Below are 12,634 nucleotides of genomic sequence, written 5' to 3' on the forward strand. Positions count from 1 at the left end.
CCCCAAACCCCCAGCCCACACCCAGCCCTTGACCATTGATCCCAACATTGCTCTGCCTCGGCACCAGCTCTCACCCACTGACCCCAAACCACAACTCCTGACGCCAAATCTCCTCTTTGTGCCCCAAAACTTCGTATTAAAGAGGACAATTTCAGGCCAAGTGTCAAGATTTGGGTCAACCAGTTGGCCAGGAAATGAGAATTTGGGGAAGGATCAGCCCAGGGCTGGGACACAGGAACAGGAATGGCATCAGGGGTTGGGGTTTGGGGGACGGGTCTGAGACATGAGGGCAGGTGGGGACACGGGGATGGGTGTGGGGACAACACCGGCATTGTCAATATAACCAGCAGCAGTGCCACCAGTACAAGTATCAGAATATTTCCCGCAGAAATAAACGGCAAGTTCCTCGTCCTTGAGGTTGTTCATGGTCAGCGTCACCGAGCTCTGCCCGTTGTCCCTGGAGATCCTGAACCGGCCCTGCACCGACGGTGTGTAGTAGGTGCTGCCATTGCTTTTGATCCCTGCGAGCCACTCCAGAGTTTGCCCGGGTCTCTGGCGAAACCAACTGAATGCAAAACTGCCAAAACTGCTCCCGGCCCCTCGGCAGAGGAGGCGCAGGGACCCCCCGGGGAGCTGGAGGTCCCCCCCGCACTCCAGCAGGGTCACGGCCGCCCGGAGCCCTGCGGGACAAAGGGGAGATGGGGATGAAAAACCTGATTGGCTGAGGGCATGAATGGGTGGCAGTGTCAGCTTGAAAAAGGGACGGGACCCACCTGGGAGGAGGATGATTAACTCCAAGGGTCCCAGTTTGGGGCCAAGAGTCAGGATTTGGGTCAAGGTTTGAGCTTTGGCATCATCCCCTTCTCCCCTTTGTCCCGTAGTGCTCTGGGCAGCCGTGACCCTGCTGGAGTGCAGGGGGGCACCTCCAGCCCCCCGGGGGGTCCCTGCGCCTCCTCTGCCGAGGCTCTGGGTTCAATTTTGGGAAATTCGGGCTCGGCTGGGTTCGCCAGAGACCCGGGCAGGGGCTGGAGTGGGTCACAGCGATAGTCAGTGATGGATACAACTGGTACCCACCCGCGTTCAAAGGCCGGGTCACGATCTCCAGGGACAACGGGCAGAGCACGGTGACGCTGACCATGAACAACCTCAAGGACGAGGATTCCGGATCCTATTTCTGTGCCAAACATGGTGCTGCTGGCAATTGGGGTGATGCTGCTGCATATGTTGAAGGCACCAGTTGTGGATCCACCCCCGTCTCAATGTCGCCCCCCGTCTTGAATCCCCAGACCCTTCCCCCAACACTCACCCATTGACTCAGACCTTGACCCTTTGTCCCAAATCTCCCCCGTTTGCCCCAATGGTCAGCACTGACCCCAAACCCTCCCCTTCTCCTGCCCCAAAACTCAACCTTTGGCCCCAAACCTTAACCCCTGGCCTCCAGTTCAGGCCTCCTCCAATCAGGGCCCGGGGAGCTGGGGGAGATTTGGGTGAAATAGGCAGAAGTTGGAGAAAGTCCAGAGTGTAGGCAGCAGGGGCAGAGTTTGGGGGAAACTCTTTAACAACTGAGGAGAAAAGCGGGGCTCTGGAGGAAGGATCACTGGGAGTGGAGACATCTGGTGACCATCAGGGAGGGTGGGACCACTGCTGGAATTGTCACTAAAAGCAGCAACACCACCACCATAACTACTATTAGGACATTTGGTGCAGAAATAAACGTCAGAGTCCTCGTCCTTGAGGTTGTTCATGGTCAGCGTCACCGAGCTCTGCCCGTTGTCCCTGGAGATCCTGAACCGGCCCTGCACCCATGGCGCATCGTAAATATTGGAACCATTGCTCCTGATGTAGGCAATGCATTCCAGCCCCTACCCGGGTCTCTGGCGGACCCAGTTCGTGGCAAAACTGCCAAAACTGAACCCAGACCCTCGGCAGAGGAGGCGCAGGGACCCCCCGGGGGGCTGGAGGTCCGCCCCGCACTCCAGCAGGGTCATGCCCTGCCCGGAGCCCTGCGAGACAAAGGGGAGATGGGGATGGGAAACCTGATTAATCGAGTCCCCAAGTCATCAAGGCCAGTTGGAAAAAATGATGGGATCCATTCTGGAGGGTAACCAGGATCACGAGGAGAAGGACGAAGTGTTCACCATTTGGGGCCAATAGTTGGGATTTTGGGGTCAAGGCATGAGCTTTGGCCTCATCCCCATCTCCCCTTTTTCTCGCAGGGCTCCGGGCGGCCGTGACCCTGCTGGAGTGCGGGGGGAAACCTCAGCCCCCCGGGGGTCCCTGCTCTTCCTCTGCCGTGGGTCCGGGATTGATTTTGGGAATTTTGGGATGGGCTGGATGAGCCAGAGACCCGCGCAGAGTTGGAGTTTGTGGCGAGTGTCACCATTGATGGTGCCACTCCCAGATACGCGCCATCGTTCAAGGGCCGGTTCACGATCTCCAGGGACAACGGTCAGAGCTCGGTGACGCTGACCATGAACAACCTCAAGGTCGAGGATTCCGCCTTTTTTTTCTGTGTCAAACTTTGCAATGGTTACGCTGGCAATTCTATTGACGCTGGTTTCGGCATCTATCCTGGCAGTGACCATGATGGTCAACTGATGCCTCCAATCCCAGAGATCCTTCCAAAAAATCCCAGCCCTGTTCCTAAAAGTTTGACCATTTCGCCCAAACTCCACCATCACTACCCCAACTCCCAATTTCCCCCCAGTTTCTCCCATTTCTCCCCATTCTGACCCTTCCCCTCCGTCCCAGTGTGGAACGGTGATCACTCCAGGGCCCTTTGCTCACAAAGCTTTTTGTGCAGCCGGCGCTCAGCCGCAGTGCCCCGAGGCTGAGCTGCCCTCTGCCAAACACAGATGTTCACAGTGACCAAAACCAGGAACTTTCTGTTTCCTTTCCTGCCCCGGCCGGGCCCCGACAGCTGCCGGGGAGGAAGTGGGGGGAGGCTGCGGAGCCCCAAAATCGCGGTGTCTGCTCCTCCCTCCCTCCCTCCCTCGCTCCCACCTGAGGCTTCACTTCTCCCTCAGCGGCCGCGGTGTCTGGTGCTGCTCCTTGGGGCTGGGGTTGGAATCCTCTCAAGGAGCTCTGGACATGGCGACGATGCTGGTGGTGGCAGCAAACCCCCATCCCTGGCTCCCCAAATGTCCCAAAATCCCCAAATCCTGCCCCAAATCCCAACCCTTGATCCCCTTCTTGACCTTCACCTAGTGTCCACCATCATTGCCCCAACTTCCGACTTTCTCCCAATTTTGCCCATTTCACACAAATCTCCCCCAGCTCCTGGGCCCTGATTAGAGGAGGCCTGAACTGGGGGCCAGGGGTGAAGGTTTGGAGCCAATGGTTGAGTTTTGGGGCAGGAGCAGTGGAGGGTTTGGGATCAGTGCTGAGCATTGGGGCAAATGGTGGAGATTTGGGACAAAGGGTCAAGGGCTGAGGTTTGTGGGGAGGATCTGGGATTGGGGACAGGGGGAGACACTGAGAGGGGGGTGGATCCACAACTGTCATCTTCACTATAAGAACCAGGACTACAACAACCAGTACCAGCATATTTGGCACAGAAATAGGATCCGGAATCCTCGTCCTTGAGGTTGTTCATGGTCAGCGTCATTGAGATCTTCCCGTTGTCCCTGGAGATCCTGAACCGGCCCATGACCGACGGCACGTACGTGGTGTAAGCACCATTGCTGGTGATCCCTGCGAGCCATTGCAGCCCCTGCCCGGGTCTCTGGCGCAGCCAGTGCATCCCAAAACCTCCAAAATCGAACCCGGCCCCTCGGCAGAGGAGGCACAGGGACCCCCCGGGGAGCTGGAGGTCCCCCCCGCACTCCAGCAGGTTCACGGCCGCCTGGAGCCCTGCGGGAAAAAGGGGAGATGGGGATGGGAAACCTGATTGGTGAAGAGTTCCCAAGTTGGCATTGCATGATTAAAAAAGGGGTGGGACCCCAGTAGGAGGAGGATGATGAACTCCAAGTGTTCTAATTTGTGGCCAAGGGTCAGGATTTGGGTCAAGGGTTGAGCTTTGGCCCCATCCCCATCTCCCCTTTGTCCCGCAGGGCTCCGGGCGGCCGTGACCCTACTGGAGTGTGGGGAGAACCTCCAGCCCCCCGGGGGGTCCCTGCGCCTCCTCTGCCGAGGGTTCGGGTTCGATTTCGGACAGTCTGGAATGATGTGGATCCACCAGAGACAGGGGCAGGCTCTGGAATGGGTCGCAGGGATCAGCAGTGGTTCCTACACCGCATACGCGCCATCTGTAAAGGGCCGGTTCACAATCTCCAGGGACAACGGGCAGAGGTCGGTGACGCTGACCATGAACAACCTCAAGGACGAGGATTCCGGATCCTATTTCTGTGCAAAATCTCCTTATGCTGGTTCTAATTACGAAGCTTATGGTATTTATGTTGGTTTCAGCCCTGCCTTTCTTGATGGGTTCCCAAATGCCCCGAGTCCTCAGACCCTCCCCCCAAACCTCAGCCCTTGGACCCTTGTCCCACATCTCCGCCATTTGCCCCAATGGTCAGCACTGACCCCAAACCCTCCCCTGCTCCTGCCCCAAAACTCAACCATTGGCCCCAAACCTTTACCCCTGGCCTCCAGTTCAGGCCTCCTCCAATCAGGGCCCGGGGAGTTGGGAGAGATTTGGGTGAAATGAGCAAAACTGGGGGAAAGCCGATAGTTGGGGCAGCAGGGGCGGAGTATGGAAGTAACTGGTGAAGCTTTGATGAACAGAGCTGGGAGTCGGGGAAAGATCTCTGGGGATTGTGGGCACTTGGGACTGCAAAGGGGCTGGGGCCACGGCAGGAATTGTCAATACGAGCGGGTCCAGCAGAACCATAACCATTACTGCTATGTTTGGCGCAGAAATAAACAGCGGAATTTTCGTCCTTGAGGTTCTTCATGGTCAGCGTCACCGAGCTCTGCCCGTTGTCCCTGGAGATCCTGAACCGGCCCTTGAACGATGGCGCGTAGTAGCTGTTGGCAGCATTGTAGTAGATGCTTGCGAAGTATTCCAAAGCCTGCCCGGGTCTCTGGCGAATCCAGAACATGGAGAAACTCCCGAAACTGAACCCAGACCCTCGGCAGAGGAGGCACAGGGACCCCCCGGGGGGCTGGAGATCCCCCCCGACTCCAGCAGGGTCACGGCCGCCTGGAGCCCTGCGGGACAAAGGGGAGATGGGGATGAGGCCAAAGCTCATCCCTTGACCCAAATCCTGACTCTTGTCCCCAATCTGGGACCCTTGGAGTTCATCATCCTCCTTCCTTTTGGGTGTCGATACTTTATCAAGCTTGACCCTCCCAGGTTGCGGCCCTTGACAAATCAGGTTTCTGATCCCCATCTCCCCTTTGTCCCGCAGGGCTCCGGGCAGCCGTGACCCCTCTGGAGTGCGGGGGGGAAGCTCCAGCCGCCCGGGGGTTCCCTGCGCCTCCTCTGCCGAGGGTCCGGGTGCGATTTTGGGAGCAATGGAATGTTCTGGATGCGCCAGAGACCCGGGCAGGGGCTGGAGTGTCTCACGGGGAACAGCAGGGACGGTTCCATCGCCCACTACGGGGCGTCATTCAAGGACCGCGTGAGGAACTCCAGGGACAAGTGGCAGATCTTGCTGACGCTGACCATGAACAACCTCAACGACGAGGATTCCGCCACCTATTTCTGCACCAAATCTGCTGATAATTATTCGGGGAATAATGCTTATAATGTTGACCCCATCCCCATGGCTGTGTCCCCCCCTGTCCCCGTTCCCCAGACCCTTCCCCCAGTCCCCAGCCCCTGACCCCATTCCTGTCCCTGTGTCCCAGCTCTGAACTGGCTCTGCCCCAATCTCAGCTCCTGGCCCCAAACCTCAGGTCTGGGCTCCACGTCCCAACCACATTCCCCAAAACGGACGGGGATATCCCAGATCCAGCCCCACTATGTCAATCTGCCTTTGCTTTGTGTAATTGACCACAAACCCCTCGCGGTAAGCGGCACCATTGAGTTCTGTGTATGCTGCCGGGGCCGTGAGCCACCGGCACCTCCCCATGGCCACAGCCCGGTGAGGAGAGCGATGGTGGGAAACCAAACGGCTCCAGAGGGGTCCCCATAGCCCCGTCCCGGTGGGGATGGGGACAGAGACCCCCGGGCAGGGATGGGACAAGGGCGGAGATTTTGGGGAAATTTTGGGGGTTTGGAGACAGCTGGGGACACTGAGATGGGGGCGTGGATCCACCACTGGGGTCTTCACCATAAGCAGCAGCCTTCCAGCTATAAGCATCAGCACCCTTGGCACAGAAATAGGATCCGGAATCCTCGTCCTCGAGGTTGTTCATGGTCAGCGTCACCGAGTTCTGCCCGTTGTCCCTGGAGATCATGAACCGGCCCTTGACCGATGGCGCATAGTAGATGGTGCCACCACCGCTGCTGATACTTGCGAGCCACTCCAGCCTCTGCCCAGGTCTCTGATGGACCCAGTACAATTCAAAACTGCCAAAATCGAACCCGGATCCTCGGCAGAGGAGGCACAGGGACCCCCCGGGGGGCTGGAGGTCTCCCCCGCACTCCAGCAGGGTCACGGCCGCCCGGAGCTCTACGAGACAAAGGGGAGATGGGGAGGAGAAACCTGATGGGTCCAGGGCCACAAACTGAGAGGGGAAAGCTTGATACAGGATTGCGACACACCTGGCAGGAGGATGATGAACTCCAAGGGTCCCAGTTTGGGGCCAATAGTCAGGATTTGGATCAAGGGTTGAGCTTTGGCCCCATCCCCATCTTCCTTTTGTCCCGCAGGGCTCCGGACGGCCGTGACCCTGCTGGAGTGCGGGGTGGACCTCCAGCCCCCTGGGGGGTCCCTGCGCCTCCTCTGCCGAGGGTCCGGGTTCAATATTGGAATTTTTGAATGGATTGGTTTCGCCAGAGATCTGGGCAGGGGCTGGAGTGGCCCGCAGGGATCCACAGCGATGGTTCCTACATCTACTATGCAGATTCAGTCAAGCGTGGAAGTGGGGGGAAGGCTGCGGAGCCTCAAAATCGCGGCGTCTTCTCCTCCCTCCCTCCCTCCCTGGCTCCCACCTGGGGCTTCACTTCTCCCTCAGCGGCTGCGGTGTCTAGGGCTGCTCCTTGGGGCTGGGCTGGAATCCTCTCTGGGGGCTCTGGATTAAAAACCCCCTTTTTTAACCAAAACACAGGAAATTTTGGGGAGATGAAACTGTTGAAATTGATCTCGAGCCAAGGGCTCCATGCTGAGAGAAGCAGATGGGTGCAAGGGTGGGGTCACCTGGAACGTTCCATGCGTCAAGGGCAGGGTCAGAATGGTCAAGGAGAGCTCAGGAGCCAAAATGGCCCCGAGTGGGCCCCGAGCTGAGGTGTGGGGCCAGGAGCTGAGAATGTGGGGCAGAGCCATGGCAGGGTTGGGGCACGGGGACAGGAATGGGGTCAGGGGCTGGAATTTAGGGGAAGGGTCTGGGGAACGGGGACAGGGGGGACACAGAGATAAGGGTGGGGTCAAAACGATCAGGAGCAGCCCAACTATCAGCAGCAGCTTTGGCACAGAAATAGGATCCGGAATCCTCGTCCTTGAGGTTTTTCATGGTCAGCGTCACTGAGTTCTGCCCGTTGTCCCTGGAGATCCTGAACCGGCCCTGCACTGAATCGGCGTAGCCGATGCCTCCACCAGTGTTTAACCCTGCGACGATTTCCAGCCCCTGCCCGGGTCTCTGGCATACTCAGCCCATCCCAAAACTTCCGAAACTGAACCTGGACCCTCAGCAGAGGAGGCGCAGAGAGCCCCCGGGGGCGGGAGGTCCCCCCCACACTCCAGCAGGGTCACGACTGCCTGGAGCCCTGCGGGACAAAGGGGAGATGATGGAAATCATAAACCTGATTGGTTGAGGACCTCAAAGTGGACGTGGCCATTAGGAAAAAAGGGACAGGACCCACATGGGAGGAGGATGATGAACTCCAAGAGTCCCAGTTTGGGGCCGATCGTCAGGACTTGGGTCAAGGGTTGAGCTTTGGCACCATCCCCATCTCCCCTTTGTCCCGCAGGGCTCCGGGTGTCCGTGACCCTGCTGGAGTGCGGGGGGGACCTCCAGCCCCCTGGGGGTTCCCTGCGCTTCCTCTGCCGAGGGTCTGGGTTAAGTTTTGGGAATTTTGGAATCAGCTGGTTCCGCCAGAGACCCGGGCAGGCTTTGGAATATGTCGCGGGGATCCATAGCAGTGGCAGCACCTTCTACGTGCCATCGTTCAGGGGCCGGGTCCGGATCTCGAGGGACAACGGGCAGAGCTCGGTGACGCTGACCATGAACAACCTCAAGGACGAGGATTCCGGATCCTATTTCTGTGCCAAATCTGCTGATAGTGGTTTTTGTAGTACTGCTGCTTATAGTGACGATGGCCGTTGTGGATCCATCCCCATCTCTGCTTCCTCACCTGTCCCCAAACTGAGACTCTTCCTTCAAATTGTCCCCTAAACCTCAGCCCTTGACCCTTTGTCTCAAATCTCCACCATTTGCCCCAAAGGTCAGCACTGACCACAAACCCTCCCCTGCTCCTGCCCCAAAACTGAACCATTGGCCCCAAACCTTAACCCCTGGCCTCCAGTTCAGGCCTCCTCCAATCAGGGCCCGGGGATCTGGGGGAGATTTCGGTGACATGGGCAAAGCTGGGAGAAAGTCGAGTGTTGGGGCATCAGGGGTGGAGTTTGGGGGAAACTCCTTAACAACTGAGGAGAAAAGCGGGGCTCTGGCGGACGGATCACTGGGAGTGGAGACATCTGGTGACCATCGTGGAGGGCGGGACCACAGCCGGAATTGTCACTAAAAGCAGCAACACCACCACCATAACCACTAGTAGCACCCTTGGCACAGCAATAAATGGCGGAATCCTCGTCCTTGAGGTTGTTCATGGTCAGCGTCACCGAGCTCTGCCCGTTGTCCCTGGAGATTGTGACCCGGCCCATGACAGACGGCGCGTAGTCCGTGCTGCCACCATTGCTGTTGATACTGGCGATGTACTCCAGCGTCTGCCCAGGTCTCTGGCACATCCAGCCCATCCCAAAACTGCCAAAATCAAACCCAGTTGCGCGGCACAGCAACGTCAGGGACCCCCTGGGGGCCTGGAGGTCCCCCCCGCACTCCAGAAGGGTCACGCCTGCATGGAGCCCTACGGGACAAAGGGGAGATGAGGATGTGGAGCCTGATTTACTGTGGGATCAAAGTAGGTGTGGCTTGCTGTAAAAAGGGGCGGGACCCCCCTGGGAGGACAGTGATGAAATCCAAGGGTCCAAGTTTGGGGCCAACAGTCAGGATTTGGGTCAAGGGTTCAGCTTTGGCCTCATCCCCATCTCCCCTTCGTCCCGCAGGGCTCCGGGCAGGCGTGACCCTGCAGGACTACGGGTGGGACCTCCCGCCCTCTGTGAGACCCTGCGCCTCCTCTGCCGAGGGTCTGGGTTTGATTTCGGACAAACCAGTTTTATTTGGGTCTGCCCGAGGCCTGGGCAGGGGCTGGAATGGGTTGCGCGGATTGACTACGATGGAGATACCTTCTATGGGGATTCGGTCAAGGGCTGGTTCACGATCTCCAGGGACAACGGGCAGAGCTCGGTGACGCTGACCATGAACAACCTCAAGGACGAGGATTCTGGATCCTATTTCTGTGGCAAAGCTCCAGAAGGAAAATATGCTCCAGCTTCTGTTTATGGTTTTGACCCCTTTCCCATGGCTGTGTCACCAGCTCTCCGGGTTCTCCAGACCCTTCTCCCAAACTCTGCCCCTGACCCCATTTCTGACGCCATCTCGCAAACCTGCTTTGGCTCTGCCCCAAATTCTCCACTCTTGACCACAAAGTTGACCCAAATCTTAACCCATGACCAGAAGTATCCACTTTCAGAGAAAAGTTTTGGGGCACAAAGTGGAGATTTGGGGTCAGGAGTTGTGATTTGGGGTCAGCGGGTGGGAATTGGGGCCGAGGCAGAGCAAGGTTGGGATCAATGGTCAAGGGCTGGGTGTGGGCTAGGGGTTTGGGTGAAGGGTCTCGGGAATGGGGACAGGGGGGGACACCGGGATGGGGATGGGGACACCATGGGTATCGTCACTACGAGCAGCATTTTCAGGGTAATTATTAGCAGCACACTTGGCGCAGAAATAAACAGCGGAATTCTCGTCCTTGAGGTTGTTCATGGTCAGCCACACCGAGCTCTGCCCGTTATCCCTGGAGATTGTGAACCAGCCCTTGACCGATGGATTATAGTAGGTGGTGCCACCGGTGCTGTAGATGCCTGCGACGTATTGCAAACCCTGCCCGGGTCTCTGGCGGATCCAGTACATTCCATAACTCCCAAAACTGAACCCGGACCCTCGGCACAGCAACGTCAGGGACCCCCCGGGTGTCTGGAGGTCCCCCTCACACTCCAGCAGGGTCACGGCTGCCTGGAGCCCTGCGGGACAAAGGGGAGATGATGGAAATCAAGAGTCTGATTGGTCCAGGGCTTTTAAGTGGGCGTGGCCAGCTGGACAAAGGGATAGAACACTCCTGGGATGAGGATGATGAACTCCAAGGGTCCCAGTTTGGGGCCAAGAGTCAGGATTTGGGTCAAGGGTTGAGCTTTGGCCTCATCCCCATCTCCCCTTTTTCCTGCAGGGCTCCGGGCGGCCGTGACCCTGCTGGTGTGTGGGGGGGACCTCCAGCGCCCCGGGGCATCCCTGCGCCTCCTCTGCCGAGGGTCCGGGCTCGATTTTGGGGATTATGGAATGTACTGGATCCGCCAGAGACCAGGGCAGGCGCTGGAATACGTCGCAGGCATCTACTACAACAGTGCCAACACCTTCTACGCGCCATCGGTCAAAGGCTGGTTCACGATCTCCAGGGACAATGGGCAGAGCTCGGTCACGCTGACCGTGAACAACCTCAAGGACGAGGATCCCGCCATTTATTTCTGCGCGAAGTGTGCTGCTAATAATTACCGTGAACATGCTGCACGTAGTGACGATGCCCAAGCTTTTCCCACCCCCATCCCCTTATCCCCCCCCTGTACCTATTCCCCAAACCCTTCCCCCAGACCCCCAGCCCACACCCAGCCCTTCACCATTGATCCCAACCTTGCTCTGCCTCGGCCCCAGTTCTCATCCGCTGACCCCAAACCACAACTCCTGACCCGAAATCTCCTCTTTGTGCCCCAAAACTTTGCTCTGAAGCTCGGGGTTTGAGGCCAAGGGTCCCGATTTGGGGACAAATTTTGAGGAATCGTCTCAGCGGCTGCTGCTGCAGGGAGCACAAGTGGGGATTTGGGGCAGATTCGGGCGATTTTTGGTGCCAACATAGTTGGGTCTGGGGCAGAACCAGTTCGTGGGTTTCGGCTCCGTGGTTGGTGGTGTTGGAACTGGGGGAGATCTGGGGCAAAGGGTCAAGAATGCGGTCAAGGGCTGAGATCTGGGGGAAGGGTCTGGGGCCTGGGGGCAGGAGGGGACCCAGTCAAGGGGAATAGGCCAAGAGCAGAGACATCATTACCCCAACTGGCACCAGCAGCCTTGGCGCAGAAATAGGATTCGGTATCCACATCCTTGAGGTTGTTCACGGTCAGCGTCACCGAGCTCTGCCCGTTGTCCCTGGAGATCGTGAACCGGCCCTGCACTGAACCCGCATACTCGGTGTAACCACCACTGCTGATCCCTGCCAGCCACTCCAGCCCCTGCCCGGATCTCTGGCGGATCCAGAACATTTCATAATCCCCAAAACTGAACCCAGGCCCTCGGCAGAGGAGGGGCAGGGACCCCCCGGGGGCTGGAGGTCCCCTCCGCACTCTGGAAGGGTCACGGCTGCTCCCCCATGCCCAAACCTTCACCGGTTTTGCCCCAAATTGCCTTTTTTTGTCCCCAAACATCCGACAGAGGTATCCTGAATGGTAAAGTGTCTTAAACCCTGCAATTAGCTGCAATCCACCCATTAATTAATTAGACAGCTCTGCCTGACTTTTGCATCACCCCATCGCCATCTCCCCTTTGTCCCGCAGGGTTCCGGGCGGCCGTGACCCTGCTGGAGGGCGGGGGGGAACTCCAGCCCCCCGGGGGGTCCCTGACGTTGCTGTGCCGAGGGTCTGGGTTCAGTTTTGGCAGTTTTGGGATTGCCTGGATTCGCCAAAGACCCGGGCAGTGGCTGGAGTGGGTTGGAACCATCAGCAGCAGTGGTGGCGTCACCAGGCACGCGGATTCAGTCAAGGGCCGGTTCACAATCTCCAGGAACCACGGGCAGAGCTCGGTGACGCTGACCATGAACAACCTCAAGGACGACGATTCCGGATCCTATTTCTGTGCCAAGGACACCGATGGTCACGGTGCTTATGCTGATGCTGGTGTGGGAGGATGGAACAGCAAAGCCTTATCAATGTGATTTCCTGGCAAAAGAATTTGAGAATATGGAAACCATCAGCGAGATTGAAATGAAAGCAAGCTTTGAGATCCCACAGTTACTTAACAACTGGAAAACAACGGTGTGGCCAGCTGAAGGTGATCCCATTTTGATGGAACAACACCCTCTGATTGCAGACAGGCCCAAGGGTCAGAGCGACTCTACAGCTTGGCAGAAGGGGTCAAAGAGGAGTTTTTGGGGTTTAAAGATACTCTAAAAAGGACTTTTTAGCGTTTAAAGTTAGTCCAAAGAGGAGTTTTC

At 57.8% G+C, this 12,634-nt stretch overlaps 2 gene segments (V, D, J or C); one reads left to right on the forward strand and one right to left on the reverse strand.

The window, feature by feature from the left end:
- Positions 1-8,201: 8,201 nt before the first annotated feature.
- On the reverse strand, positions 8,202-9,837 carry LOC128933596 (immunoglobulin heavy variable 3-23-like). The segment is given in 3 exon segments: positions 8,202-8,234; positions 8,730-9,133; positions 9,834-9,837. Coding segments are annotated over 3 exon segments (441 nt in total).
- Positions 9,838-10,638: 801 nt separating this feature from the next.
- LOC128933597 (immunoglobulin heavy variable 3-9-like) lies at positions 10,639-11,603 on the forward strand (the record flags this gene model as incomplete). The annotated part of the segment is given in 2 exon segments: positions 10,639-10,948; positions 11,581-11,603. Coding segments are annotated over 2 exon segments (333 nt in total), but the record flags the coding sequence as incomplete, so codon positions are not given.
- Positions 11,604-12,634: the final 1,031 nt, after the last annotated feature.

Source organism: Melozone crissalis, unplaced genomic scaffold, assembly GCF_028551555.1.
Source record: "Melozone crissalis strain CALT ecotype California unplaced genomic scaffold, PUWL_Pcris_2 ptg000011l_1, whole genome shotgun sequence".
Lineage (NCBI taxonomy): Eukaryota > Metazoa > Chordata > Aves > Passeriformes > Passerellidae > Melozone > Melozone crissalis.